The sequence below is a fragment of the Hemiscyllium ocellatum genome, chromosome X (genome assembly GCF_020745735.1).
Source record: "Hemiscyllium ocellatum isolate sHemOce1 chromosome X, sHemOce1.pat.X.cur, whole genome shotgun sequence".
Taxonomy (NCBI): Eukaryota; Metazoa; Chordata; class Chondrichthyes; order Orectolobiformes; family Hemiscylliidae; genus Hemiscyllium; species Hemiscyllium ocellatum.
In genome coordinates, this window is record NC_083453.1 from 15008986 (window position 1) to 15024438 (window position 15453).

The window sequence follows — 15453 nt, forward strand, 5'->3', positions numbered from 1 at the left end:
AGAACTAGAGGGCATAGGTTTAGGGTGAGAGGGGAAAGATATAAAAGAGACCTACAGGGCAACTTTTTCATGCAGAGGGTGGTATGTGTATGGAATGAGCTGCCAGAGGAAGTGGTGGAGGCTGGTACAATTGCAACATTTAAAAGGCATTTGGATGGGTATATGAATAGGAAGGGTTTAGAGGGATATGGGGCAAGTGCTGGCAAATGAGACTAAATAGGTTAGGATATCTGGTCAGCATGGACGAGTTGGACTGAAGGGTCTGTTTCCGTGCTGTACATCTCTTTGACTTTAGTATGCCATGTCTGTCTCCAACAGGACCTTGTGCAAGACCAACTGTTTTACTACTCAAAGACAGTGTGACATCATCAGACTGAGTGGAGGCATTATAACTTCAACATTAACTCCCTTTCAGAACCATCATCTTATATAAAATTACTCCATTCAACAATAGCGGCTTGCATTTATATAGCATATTTAACACAGTAAAATGTCACAAAGGTGTTTGGTAGGAACTGAGCCATATAAGGAGATAGGGGATTGATTTAACAAAGACCTTGGTAAAAGAGAGAGGTTATTATATGGTACAATCTGTTCTGATATAATGGAATAGTTCTATTCCTGTGTAATCCTGCTTTATAAGAAAATTGTGTAATAGCAGCACCATTTAAACAAATGAGACTGGAATCGTGTTCTAGCCAAAACAGATAAGGAAAGGTTGTGTTCTACAAATGGTCTAAATTCTTCAATCGTGTTATAGATAATGCACGTTGAAGAAAGATGTGTTATAGCAGAACCAACTATATGACTGAAAGAATGAGATTGGGGGTGGGGTGGGGGAAGGAATTCCAGAACTTGGGGACCTGGCAGCTAAAGGCATAGGTGCCAATGGTGCACAGTTGAAACTGGGATGTTCAAGAGGTCAGAATTGGAGGAGTGCAGATATCACATCTGACTACACAGAGCTGGCAGAGATTAAAAGATCACAACCAGGGTCAGAAACCCAGTGTGATTTTTTTTTCTCTTTGTTTGCTTTCCTTCGCTCAATAATGTTGAAATCCATTGTTGAGATCTAGTAATTCAACATGAAACAATAATTGAGCTTGGAGCTTTCCTAGTCTACAGGGCCGAATGAGGGCCCTTGCTGAGTTCAGAAGAGCATTTGACCATGTATTTGCAATTACTGCATTTCAACAAAATTTTTGAATGCAAAATGCTTTGAGATATTTCTGGAGAGGAGGGATGCAGAACTAGATACATGCGTGACTTCCTTTTTCACTAGTATATGTGGTGCATTTACCTACTGAGCCACCTGGTGGAGATTTTAGTTTTCTTTAATCCAAATAAGCAATCCTCTAGGAAGAATGGGTTCTATGTAAGTATTTTATAGTATATGAAAATAATTGTTTGACCCAAAATACAGATGACTAAAGTATTATATAATGTTGATATTTTGTTTTTTTAAAGAAAGCATCCATAGATTTTATTAAATATTTCAGGTGGATAAACATTATCTCCTTCTCTGTCCTTTTTTTTGTGGTGTAGAGATTCTGCTGGGAGGTGTGTATTTGGAAAGCAACAATTTCCTGTGTCACACACAGGCCATCAACTGGGCTGACATTCTTCACAACCCAAAGGAGAGGCTGGACTTCAACGAGACAAAGGATTCCGTAAAAGGCTGTGAGTATAGCAGTCAATCAATTGGAGTCCTCCAAATTTGGAATCTATGATTTTATCATTTTCATAATAAGTTGGTCCTTTTTATTAAAGGTGAAGGCCTTGGTGTTCCAAATGTCAAACTCTGTCTCAAATGTTTTGACTTCTTGTGGACAATTTCTCCTTCTATTAACTTTCCCTTTCCTAAGCTACTGATACTGACTGGTGAATGCCTACATGTGCACTTTGGCTTTTGTATGCATTATGGCTTCCAATACTCTACCTAAATGGCCATTTTTCATTTGTGAATAGTTGGCTGTTCAATTCTTGGGACATTACAGAAGTGTCTGATCCAGTCCTTCTCAAGCACAGATTTGGCCTTCTCTCCCCAGCCCCCAGCTAACAAAAAACATAAAGGCAGTTTGGTCAATTTAACTTTGAAATATGGGTAGGTTCAGGTACTTGTCAATCTGAGGCTTTCTTCTGGACTATTTGACTGGCAGATGGGCTGGAGGGGCACAGAAGAGATTTTCTGGTTTAGTTTAGCTATTTCTGGGTGTTTCTCTCCAGCTGGCTTCTGTGGTCTGATCAGAGTGTGGGTTTGAATGATAGTTTTTCTTTCCAGCTCCCCCACCGTGCTATGCTTTATAATAATGAGGTTGTTATGTAAATTAGCATTTATAGAGCACCATTCACATTCCCAGGTATCTCAAAGTATTCTTGAAACTGATCATTACTATTATTATAGAGCCAAATGCAGAAGTGAATTTGTGCACAGAAAAGTTCCATTAATTGCAATGCGATCAATTACTAGTCGACAGTTTGGTGGGGGCTTGGTTGGGTTAAATATTGGCCAAGACATCAGGAGTCCTCCACACACCTTCAAATAGTGGCTGGAATCTTTGATCTTCTCCTAAGGCGGTGGATGGGATCTCAGTCAAACATCTCAATGAAATGGCACCTCTTACAATGCACCCCCTCAGATTCTGTAGTCTAGATTATGTGTTCAAGTTTCTGTCATGGAATTTGGAACAACTGAGCTGAGCTCTCATAAATGTATGGTGCAGTTTGTACCAGGCTCTGTCACTATGAACCCATCTAAAACAGAATATTTCAAAGTTCGAAGCAATGATGTGAAAAAGAATGTCCCAAAGAAAAGGGAAAATCTATACATCTAATTAATTTTAAACTAATTAGGATTGGGATCTTTTTAAAAAAATCTTGCTATTAATTCTCAGTTAAGTGAAAAATGTTGGAATTTTGTTGTGTCAGATAAATATTGCTATAATCTTATCAGACCATAGAATTGTTCTCTCATTAGAGAGAAAGAGAGAGAGAGAGATAACTGGTGACGAGTTTAACCTGAGGGTCACCACACCTCAGAAGTTGAGAAGGAGAGTCTTTCACAGTACCTCAGCTGGTACAGGAATTGAACCCATGATATTGGAGCTACTGTGCATCACAAAGCCGTCCATCTAAATCAGCGAACCAACCACTGAAATACAATGAGCAGGTGAATGCATGTTTCACCTGAAGAAAGCAGACTGAATGTTTTCGAAAGTGGAACTTTTACTTATTTTTATTAATTTTCCTCTTTCTTATTAGCCCTTACCTCCCCTGACATTTCCTCGAAGGATAAGCCTTTCCTAGACTTGGAAAGCACTCAGTTTGTATTCTGTTCGGCCTCTACCAAAACATTTTTGAGTCACCTAAGTGGAAGGGATAAAACCTTGGCTGTGGGAGTTTTGTGGGTACAGCCCTGTAACTTAATATATCTCGGATTATTGCAGATCATAAGACAATTATGGATGAGAAAGTATTGTTTATGCATTCAGAATACATATAACCCCTCCACCCCCTTACTATTTCAGCCTTCAATTGTTTCTTAAATTATTCCAGTGTCCCCACTGCTTTTCTTTCTTTATACTGTACTTAGTCCAAGGACAGTAATAAATGCAAAATGTGCATAAGAATTTTCTGATCTTAGAAAAGCAACCTTTTACTAGTTTGAACCAAATCCCCTTGTCCTAGTTTTCTCAATTTTTAAGATTTTAGTTTTCCCAAGAGTTGAGCTTTTGAGTTGAATTATTCACCCAGGCCTGATCCACCTAACCTAGTATTGACAGATCCCACAGCTAATCACAAAGCCTGGGTACCACTGTAGTAACAACACAGCAACATGGGCTAGATGAATCAAATGGTCTCCTACGAACATTGGGAACAGGAACAGAAGTAGACCATTCACCCACCACAGCCCCTCCGAGCCTGCTCCACCCTCCAATAAGATCAATGTTCATTTCACATTCCCAACTACCATGGATAACCCTGGGGTTGCTTGCCTTAAAACTACATGCCTCCACCATCTTCTGAGGCAAAGAATGCCAAAGTCACAAAACACTCTAAAATTCTCCTGTGCTGAAAAGTGCTATGATTTTACTTCCTCCCATATTCTAAGCAGATCAATGTCAGCAGCCCCAAAATTGAAGGCAATTATGTTTGCATGCTATCAGTTAGTTTGTTAAGTGTATCTGTGTTGTCTCATAGTGAGGACATTTCTCCTTTTTTTTCAGGTGCCAAGTGTCATGCATCTTGTAATGGACATTGCTGGGGCCCTGGTGAGGATGACTGTCAGACCTGTGAGTACGCCCACTTTCCTATTGAATCTGTTGTTATAGTATATGTGAAGTCTGGTCACAGATCAACCATGATCATCACATTGAATAGCAGAACAGATTCAAGGGGTTAACTGGCCTCTCATATTCCTACTACTGCTAGGTACAACTGAAATTAAAAAGTAAAGGGTCAGTCCTTTGAGTTACAGTGCATGAACTGGCTTAAGATTGCCGTGTGTCACAGGCATTTGCGTAAGGATGCACGACAGAACTTGATCCAAATGTACCACATATTTCTGAAACATGTCAATGCCAGATTTAACGGATGATTAGAATACAAATGTGAAGAGGTGAGGAAAACATTTACAGATTTAAAAAAAAAACAAAATCGCACACAGTCGAAGGGTGCTAGCTCCCCTTGTTTTTGGGTGCTTGTTCATACATATAACTTATTCAAAATGTAAGAATTCTGAAAGGTTAACCAAATTAGTTACAGATAATTACAAATTAGTGCTGCCTTGCCTCCACTCTGAGTCTGAAGATTGTGGTTTTAAGCCTCGCCCAAAGATTAAAGCGCATACTTTATCTAGGTTATTCTTAAATGTAGTGCAGTTGAAGACCTGCACTGTCCGAGGTAGTATTTTTGGATTAGTTGTTAAACTGAAGCTCTATCTGCTGATTCAAATAGATCTCAATGGCACTAGAACTTTGAGATGTTATGGGGATCTCATAAATGCAAGTTCTTTATCAGATAAAGGAACTGAGGAACTGGTGTGTTCTTTTGTTTACTCCTCCACAGTATGGCCTGAAGTTGGAATAATAAGACCATTAGAATATTATGTTGACTATTTAGGACTGAAAATTCATCAAAGAGCTGCCGATGTTTGGAATTCTCTACCTCAGAAAGCTCTGGAGTTTCATTTGATGAATTGTTTAAGACTGAATCCGATAGGTTTTTGGCCACTAAGTAAATCACAGAAAATGTGAAAAAGGTGAGAAAATGGAGAAATTTGAGGCAGAAGATCAGTTGTGATTTCATTGAATGGTGGAGCAGGCTGGAGGGCTATATGACCTACTTCCATCTCTAATGTTTGTTATTCCTTCTGATGATCTTCAGATTTGTGAGGTGCTCAAAGGTTCCTGACCTCTAGAACTCTGGCAGGAATCAATGCCTTCCTACCTCACAGTGCTAGGGACCTGGGTTTGATTCCAGCCTTGGGTGACTGTCTGTGTGGACTTGGCACATTCTCCCCATGTCTGCGTGGATTTCCTACAGGTGCTCCAGTTTCCTCCCACAATCCAAAGATAGAACATAGAACATAGAAGGATACAGCGCAGTACAGGCCCTTCGGCCCTCAATGTTGCGCCGACCGAATCCTACCTAACCTATACTAGCCCAATAACTTCCAAATGCCTATCCAATGCCCGCTTAAATGACCATAAAGAAGGAGAGTTCACCACTGATACGGGCAGGGCATTCCATGAACTCACAACCCGCTGTGTGAAGAATCTACCCCTAACATCTGTCCTATACCTACCACCCCTTAATTTAAAGCTATGTCCCCTAGTAACACCTGACTCCATTAGCGGTAAAAGGTTCTTAGTATCTACCCTATCTAAACCCCTAATCATCTTATACACTAATGTGCAGGTTAGGTTCATTGGGAAGCTAAATTGCCCATAGTGTTCAGGGATGCCTAGGCTAGGTGTATTAGTCAGGGGTAAATATAGGGTAGTGGAATGGGTCTAGGTGGGTTACTCTTCGGAGGATCAGTGTGGACTTGTTGGGCCGAAGGGCCTGTTTCCACACTGCAGGAATTCTAATTCTTGAGATAAATAGGTGAAAAAAATTATGAGCAAGTTGTAAAAGCTATAATGATTCTAACCTTTGCTTAAATTTGACACTTCCAACTGTCAAGACCACAAAACATACTCTTTTCTGTTTACTACTTTCTTTTCTTCCTCACAGTGACCAAATCAGTGTGTGCTCCTCAGTGCAATGGTCGATGCTTTGGACAACACAACCCCAGTGAGTGCTGCCACAGTGAATGTGCTGGTGGATGTTCAGGGCCAAAAGATACAGACTGTTTCGTAAGTATCTTCCTTCAGTCAATCGGTGACAAAATGTGAACTCTAGTATAATTTGCTGGTGGCATGGTGGCTCAGTGGTTAACACTGCTGCCCCACAGTGCCAGGAACCCAGGTTTGATTCCACCCCAGGTGACTGTGAGGAGTTTGCATGGAAATTAAACCAGACATCCTGAAACAGTGAGGTCTGGAAAAAGGTGTGGAGAGAGAACAGAGTTAATGGCTCAGATTGATTACCCCTCTGTTTCTATGTTTAGAGAAGCTCTCCAAGCTGTTGAGGATCTCCTGTCTGTTTTCCTCATATGAAGTGTAAATTCTAACTGTACTGGGCATAGTGAGGACTGAGAACTGATCCTGAACCATTTTATTAGGAGGTGGTGATGTAGTCAAGAACAAACAAAAAGGCTTGTCTGCTTTCTCTTCAGGAAGTGCTGTCCGACAGACAATTCTGTTCTATGTCTGATTGATTTGAGTGTCTGGCAGGAATGATACTAACACTCAACTTTGGTCAGAAGACATTCTGTTGGGAAAAATAACACAAACTGAGAGGTGAATGAGAAAAAGAATGATTGTGCAATAGAGATTTATAATGTGAGCACTCAGAAGAGGGATGAGCATAAAGAGAGAAGCTATATGATGAGACCACCATGGAGACCAATTGGAATGAATGTGGGACAATGCAGTGGGAACTGAGGGACTGAGGCTGACAGTGAGTTACTGTGATGGGACTAGGTAAAAACAATGACTGCAGATGCTGGAAACCAGATTCTGGATTAGTGGTGCTGGAAGAGCACAGCAGTTCAGGCAGCAACCGAGGAGCAGTAAAATTGATGTTTCGGGCAAAAGCTCTTCATCAGGCTGTGATGGGACTGACAGCCAGACTGAACATAACAGAAAGGAAATGAAACAAGGTCTGAGAGGCAGTGTAAGTATTAGTGATGGGGAGTGAGTGATTGGGATTAAATGACAGTGTGTTTGAGCCTGACAAATTGAGACTGCTCAAAAGTGTGTAAGCAATGAGGAACAATGGTGTGCATAAGTATCAGAGTATGAAATGGTTATTCCTCAAGCCAGTTTGATTCTTACATAACAATTATGTTCCCACAGGCATGCAGGCGGTTTAATGACAGTAATGCCTGTGTCCCAGTCTGTCCACAACCATTAATTTACAACAAGCAATCCTATCAGCTAGAGCCCAACCCAGATACCAAGTATATGTATGGAGCTTTCTGTGTGAAGAGCTGCCCTGGTAAGTGCATCTAATGTCTATATTATTGATAGAAAATTGTTTTCCTCTCATTTCACAGTCTTTAAATGATGGGTTTATCAGGAGAACTCATGCAATGCTCAGCAGTGTCTGTAACACTCGACTATGTATAGTAATGATCTGCCTTCCCAACAAAACATCCTGTCCCTCTCCGCACTCAATTTGTTTCCAGGCTAGGTTTGTTTAACTGAATAGGCTGGTGGGGAGAATCTTGAAATTTCATGTTCTGTATGGCTCAGGATGCTGACTTTGGATCCCACCTCCACTATCTGTGTGTGCACATTTAAAAAAAGCACATGGAATAGGGTTGCCTTTCAGTTGTGCTGACATTCAACACATGGAGACTCATGCAGAAATTTTAGAGAATTTGGTAATTTGGTCTTTGGTCACTTTGCTACCAGTGCATTCCAGTTCATAACAGCAAGTTGCATTATGTTTAATAAATGGTTCTCCTCACTTTCCCTTTAATCTTCTGCAATTTATCTTAAATCTTTGTCCTTCAGCTATTGATCCTCACCAATCAGGAGACAGTCTGCAGCATTCTATGTACCCGCAGAGTAATTTTAATTGTTGTCAATGTTGAATTAGCTCATTGTATGTAGCATTAGATTTCTCTTTTCACCAAAGGCACTGGGAGGAAAAATCGGGCATTGTGTATCATGGCTAGCCATTTTGGTGTCATCCATCTCCTCCAAAGTTAAAAATGATGCCAATGGACAATCTACTTTGTGGTGAAATTTTTTTAACCACTGGAAATCATTGCTGGCACTTTCAGGCAAGTACTCATGCACTGTAACTGGTTTCCTCTGTCTTTTATCCTGCAGCAAATTTTATTGTTGATCAAAGTTCTTGTGTCCGAGCTTGTCCAAATGACAAGATGGAGGTTGAGAAAAATGGCGTGAAAATGTGCGAGCCGTGTGATGGTCTGTGTCCAAAAGGTGAGCAGCAAATTGTGAACAGTATTGGCCAGACTTTCTTCCTCACCAGGGTGACCCTGCAACAGATACACCTTAAGCTACAATATTAGTGGGGTAAATAGAAATGTTTGTACCAGTTAGTGGCTGATTGGAATTTGAGTTCTGTTGCTTGAATTGTATCCAGCCTGTCAAACCACAGTGCCTGAAAACACATTGGAACTTGGAGCTGAAATTAACCTGGAAAACCAGTAAGTGAGATCATCTTTGTTGGCTTGTTCTAAGTATCTACGGTGTGATCTCATACTGAGAGGCCTATTTTAAAAAGTGAGAGAAGTGTATTTTTTTTAAACCTCCAATTTGATGTTTTTTAGATAAAGCTGTCCAATTTACTTATGCATTTTATATTGTTCACATAATTAACACTTGGTATACATTCTTTACTCTGTAAATGTGGCTGCTGCCAGCACACAATCGGCAGCTTAGCCTAGTAGCAACTTGATAAAATTGACATCGAATTTGTAAGAAATTTCACTTCCTTGAATCTCCCAATTCCAGATTCTGTCCCCAACCCCATGTCAGTAGTTCTGTGTCCCATCAAGCCACTAGCCACAGAAATAGAGGCCAAAGTATCCTAGTACCAATTAGCCCTCAGGGGTCGAGCATTAAAGTAGTGTGGCCTTTGCCCAGAGATTGGTGGCAAGACAGTGAACTTTTTTTCATTGTGTCAAATTTGTGGTTTTTGATGGAAGCAGTATTGGGTTGCATTTTAAACAATATGCACTTATGAATAGAAACAGTCTATGGTTTACTGAAAAATAGGAAAAATCTGTAAATGCTGGAAATCTGAAAGAAAAGTAGCAAATGCTAGAAATGGCTGAGAATGTAGTTTAGACTTTCAGTGTGGAGCCTTCATTGGAACAGAGTCTCCTCCCCAAATATATGAACATGTCAATCTGAGAATTTTACATATTTCTAAGCAACCTATTCAGAGATGTCATGAACAGGTTAGGTGAATTGGCTGTGCTAAATTGCCTATAGTGTTCAGAGATGTGTAGGTTAGGTGCATTAGTCAGGGGTAAATATAGGGCGGGGGAATGGGTCTGGATGGGTTATTCTTCGGAAGGTCGGTGTGGACTTGTTGGGCCAAAAGGCCAGTTGCTGCACTGTAGGGATTCTATGATTCTGTGTCATTAAACACCTCTAGAGCAGGTGGGATTTGAACTGGAGCATCCTGGTTCTTCCTACCACTTCATCCTGGGGGCATCCTACCACTGCATCACAAGAATCCCTCTCAGGAATCTTATACTGATGCTCAGCTATAATAGCAGAACAGAATCCTTTCACTATTTCTGACATACTCCAGAAAGAAACTCTATTTAAAACAGTACATGGCCTCAGGAAGTCCCACCCAAATATTACATTTCAAGAGCAGTTAATGCTGTTATGTAGGTAAATGTAACACTTGATTGTGGGCACTAAGGATCACAAACAGCAATTGAACAAATCGCCTGATAAGGTTGATATTACTAACGCTGGTTGAAAGGAACTCCTTGGCCTCAAATAATGGCATGGGGATTCGAAAGTCCACTCACATACACTGTTCGCCAGCCTGTGCCTCTACCCACCACCACACCAGCAGTTACTCAGCATTTCTAAATTCTCTTCATTGGTGTATATGATGCATTGAGGAAATTTAGTTCTGTTTATTTGAATTGCACCAAATGCTGAAGTCAGACAAAATCAGATTTTTTTTCCTTGCAGGAACTTTCTAACGTTGCCGTCTTGTGTATATCTGTTTGTGGTGACGTGGAGCTTCCAGTTCCTGCTCTCCAACAGCACCACCATGAGGCACATGGAGGCTCCGCTGCACGAATTTCATAGAATCCATTTTATGTGTTGCATTTCACACAAGACGAATGTACAATAATTGCAGAAATTGCAAATTCAACAATATTTCTATTACCAGTGAGACTTTTTATGTTTTCACTCCCTCCCCATCTTGTTTTGCCAATCTCTCCCCTTGATGATTCTTGGATACTGCAGACGTTTGCATCCTTCAAAACATCGTGTGAAGCCAAGCAGTAAATCTTGGTGTATCTAATGACAGGAAATTGCCAGGTTTCTGTTTGGCTGAGATGAAATAATTCCGAACAGACCAGAAGTTTTACCTAGGTTCTTCTGACCTAAATGTTTTGAAAGAGAAATAACTTACTCAGATGTGTCCTCTGCTTTCTTTATATAACCAGCTTGTGCCGGGACTGGAGCTGGGAGTCGATATCAGACAGTGGATTCAAACAACATCGATCAGTTTATCAACTGCACGAAGATCACAGGAAATCTTGACTTTCTCATCACTGGTATCAGTGGGTAAGGAAGAAAACTGAATCAGACTGACGGGTGAAAAGGAACTGTCATTATGCAAATACTGTACAACCCTAATGGCTATGAAAAGAAACTGTGAGATGCCGATGTTCGTTATCCATCCCACCCCCAGGTCCTGTCCTCTTCCCAGCACAGTCAACCCATTTTCAACAATTCACACTTCCTGTTAGTACCCATTCTGCATTTACCTCTCTCCCAACTATCAGCAATCCCTTTGCCTACTTCTCCTATTTAGCTTTCACTCTCTCTGAGTACCGTCTCTATTTCACGAACTCCTTCCACCCCAAGCCCATCCTGTTATCAGCATAAATACCACCACTTCCCAGCTGCTTTCAGTTTGAAGAAGGGTCACTGGACTCGAAACATTAACTCTGTTTCTCTCTCCAAAGGTTCTGCCAGATTTGCTGAGCTTCTCCAGCATCTTCTGACTTTGTTTCAAATCTCCAGCATTTGCAATTCATTGTTTTATTTTTGTGGAATGTTAACTCACTCTTGCTCATTCATTTCATCCATTAGGAAAATAATGAATGGAATCAGTGTGGGGATTTGTACCACTTGGTTGAAGTTTGTCTTTTGCAGGGACCTGGGAGTAATGTGACACTTTTAGTTAGGGGAAGGGAGTGTTGAATGGCACAGATAATAGATATTCTTTTGTCGCCAAATCAAATCCTCTTTCAGTAACACCCCCATGTTTCATTTCTCCCTCTTCAGAAATTGGACTTTTCAGCAGCAGTTATTACTTTTCCCCATCACAGTGCAGAAACTAACTGTAACATTCCAACTTTCTCCCTAGTTCAGATTAAATCAGGGCCCTATAGTCTGAATAGTTTGGTCATTTTCAGCTGAGCCATGAGGGGAATTCAGTTATGTTTTAAGTCACCTTTCATCTTGGAAAACTATTTCTAACCTCACTGAGATAATAAGACATTCAATTTCAGGGCTTCACTCCTATTCACACACAACAAGGACTAAATTTGATTACAAAACTGTTTTCCTCTTTTTATCTTGTTTGCATGTTAATGTTCTGAATTTTTTTTGGCTTTGTGATTCTGAAGAAAAGTGCCGGTTGAGTTGTGAGTTCTCTAATATGTACAAAGTGTTTGAGAATTTTGGAAATAGTTTTGCTAATGGATTATATGGTTCAAGGGTCATATGGTTTGCAGGTGATGGAACTTGTCTTAGTTTCAGAATGAATTTAATTCCAGCTTTTATTCTGGTTTTAGGGATCTGTATCACAAAGTTGCACCTCTTGATCCAGAAAAACTGAAGGTATTTCAAACTGTTCAAGAGATAACAGGTGGGTACTTCAACAAGATGGCAAAAATCCTGAAGTGGAGTCGAGTAGTTTGGTTCGTTATGTATTTTTGAGTTCACAGATTTAAGGGCTAGTTCATAAGTTTTTTTAACTCCAGTGCTCTAAACAGTGCTTGATGATTTTATTCAATTATCTGATGGATATAAAATTCATGCCAGTACATTGTGTGCCTTCCAGATACAGCCTGATTTTGGGACAAGGTTATACCAGTACAGCATAACATTAGGTACAATCTGAGAGGCTGAGCCAGGGTAATTTGTTTAATACCATGTTGATTATATCAAACTTCATTCTGGGCATGGATCCAAAGGGCTGCCAAACACCATCCTGCTTCTAAAACTAGATATTAAGGGAAATGTGGAGGGGAGGGTAATTAATTGGCCCTGGGCCTCTCTTGCACACTTCTGTTTCCAGTTATTGGGTGATTCGCAGAAAACAAAGTACAGGCTGGCTGAATCCTCAGCCAAGGATGCAAACAGCAAGAGAGGATTTACAAAAATAAAACTATTCTGGAGTATCTGGGTGGGCTGAATTGTATATTCCTGCTCCTGTGGTCCTATTTTTAATGATCTGGGACAGAAATGTACTCAAAACATCAAACACAATGATGATGCAAGGCTGATATTTTGAGTGTAAGGTCTGTCAATTTGAAGTAGTCTAACATCATGCCTGAATTCGCTCTCTTTCTAGGTTACTTGAATATTCAGTCCTGGCCACAAAACATGACGGATTTTAGTGTCTTTTCCAATCTAACTACTATTGGAGGCAGGACTCTTTACAAGTAAGAATTTCCAAAAAAAAAAAGAGGCTTAGTGATGTGAAGGTATCAAATCTCAGTCAGACAATTGAGGGGTTGCCCAGGTAGCTTCAGTATCCTAACCTGATAAGGGAGAGAGGCTGGTGAAATGTCAGCTCAAAATTTCTAATCAGAATCAAGTGGTTCCTGTTGTAACTTCCTCATGGGATCGTGGATGAGAATAGGATTGGGCTCAAGTGTGATGAGGACATTCCAAACCCCCTCACCTGCAGCTGCCCACATACACTGTCTGGAATTAAACATGAAGAGTGGACATTTATAGGTGAGGCATTGTTGCATATGGAATATACCCCTGTGAGAGTCAGTGCCTTCGAAGAGGGAATGATAAAAGAGCCTTGGTGTGATCTTTTAGAATAGAATGCAAATGTCACTGACAAGGTAGGCATTTATTTTCCATCCCTGATTGTCCAAAGATGGTGGTGAGTTGTTACCTTCTTGAATACAACTGAATAGTTTGTCAGGCTATTTCACAGGGTAGTCAGAAGCAAACCACATTAGTATGGGTTGGGTCTAATTACATACAACCTCCTGTCAGCCAGACTGGATATGAATAGATGGTTTCCTTCTCAAAAGGATATTAGTGAATCAGATTTTTTGTTTTGAGACAATCCATTGGTTTCATGGTCACTATTACTGATAATAGCTTTTTATTGCAGACCTATTGAATCAATTGCCCAGATGCCTGCTATTGAGATTTGTAATGTCTCTGGGTCATTAGGCAGGCCTCTGGATTATCAATAATATAACCACGGTGGCATGGTGGCTCAGTGGTTAGCACTGCTGCCTCACAGTGCCAGGTACCTGGGTTCAATTCCAGCCTTGGACAACTGTCTGTGTGGAGTTTGCACATTCTCCCTGTGTCTGCGCAGGTTTCCTCCGGGTGCTCTGGTTTCCTGCCACAGTTCAAAGACGTGCAGGTTAGGTGAACTGGCCATGCTAAATTACCCATAGTCTTCAGGGATGTGTAGGTTAGATGCATTAGTCAGGGGTAAATGTAAAGTAATAGGGTTGGAAAATGGGTTTTGGTGGGATACCCTTCGTGGGTTGGTGTGGACTTGTGGGGCCGAAGGGTCTGTTTCCACGCAGTAGGGATTCTATGATTCACTGTTACCCTACCCATAATTGAGCAATCTGTGGTCAGTTCCTTGCTGTCATACAGTAACACATGGGAATATACCTGCAAATATACAAATCAACTAGTCTGCATTAATCTACTGGAACATAAGAGTTTTTGCTTCCAGATTCCCTGCACAGTGAGCTCTTGATTGGAGGTATCATCTTATGCTGCATAGGAGGGTGACGGTGGGGAATAGAGGTGGATGAGCAAAATCAAGTACTGTACACTATAATTAGTCCCAAAACCCCTCACTGTGATCCTCATTGCCTTTTTTGTAGCCGTGGTTTGTCTCTGATGATCATGAAGTTGAAGCAAGTGACATCGCTTGGGTTTCAGTCGTTAAAAGAGATTGGTGCTGGACAAGTGTACGTGGCGTTCAACAAATTACTCTGCTACTATCACACATTGAACTGGACAGCATTATACAGTCGGAGGACAATGATCCCTGAACCCATCATCAAGAGAAACAAACCAGAAGCAACCTGCAGTAAGTGAGAGGAACACGTTTCTTTTCTCTCTGAAACTCAATAGCAATCTGTAATTATAAAGCATCTTTAACACAAGGTGCTTCACTATAACAAGATTTTTTTAAATTGACACTGAGCAATATAACAGGACAATGGAACAGCTAACCAAAGAGAGAGCTTTAAGGAACAACTTAAAGGAATAGAGGTTTAAAGAGGAATTCTAGAGGTTAGGGTCTAGGCAATTCAAGACAAGGCTGACAGTGGTGGGTAACAGAAGTTGAGAGGTGCAGAAGAGGCCAGAATTAGAGAATGCAGAATTCTTGGAGGGCTGTAGACCTGGAGAAGGTTAAAAATTATAGGGAGAGTTGAGACAATAGAGGGATTTGAACACAAGGAATGATAAATTAAAAATCAAGGCATTGGTTGGATGGGTACCGATAATATTGGAATGGTTTGGCTTGGAGGAAAGCAAAGCGGAAATGAGAGTTTCAGCAGCAGATGAATTGATGCAGGAGCACTAATGGAAGATGTTATGGAGTTAGGAGTATATTGTCTTTGTGATGGAGATGTTCATGAGTGGGAGGCTTAGCTCAGGGTCAAATCAGACTGAGAGCTTATGGTCAGTCTGGTTCAACGTGAGACAGGGCAAGGTGTAGAATCAGTGAGGGAATGAAATTTGTGCCCGAGTCTGACGACAATGGCTTCAATCTTCCCAACGTTAAAAAGAGGAAATTATTGGTGTCTCAGGATTGAATGTCAGTTAAGCAGTTTGGGAGCAGCGAGATTGTGGAGTTGAATAGTTACTACTTCAATTT

The 15453-nt window shown here is 40.7% G+C and overlaps 1 protein-coding gene across 2 annotated transcripts in view; it reads left to right on the top strand.

The window, feature by feature from the left end:
* LOC132805819 (receptor tyrosine-protein kinase erbB-4-like) overlaps positions 1 to 15453 on the top strand; it is a 172141-nt gene that overhangs the window by 113371 nt on the left and 43317 nt on the right. For both annotated transcript variants that reach the window (XM_060821106.1, XM_060821108.1), the window contains exons 4-12: positions 1546 to 1680; positions 4227 to 4292; positions 6238 to 6359; positions 7464 to 7605; positions 8448 to 8561; positions 10787 to 10907; positions 12146 to 12219; positions 12928 to 13018; positions 14450 to 14658. In XM_060821106.1, coding sequence (XP_060677089.1) covers positions 1546 to 1680; positions 4227 to 4292; positions 6238 to 6359; positions 7464 to 7605; positions 8448 to 8561; positions 10787 to 10907; positions 12146 to 12219; positions 12928 to 13018; positions 14450 to 14658 — 1074 coding nt within the window. The remainder of the gene's footprint in view (positions 1 to 1545; positions 1681 to 4226; positions 4293 to 6237; positions 6360 to 7463; positions 7606 to 8447; positions 8562 to 10786; positions 10908 to 12145; positions 12220 to 12927; positions 13019 to 14449; positions 14659 to 15453) is intronic.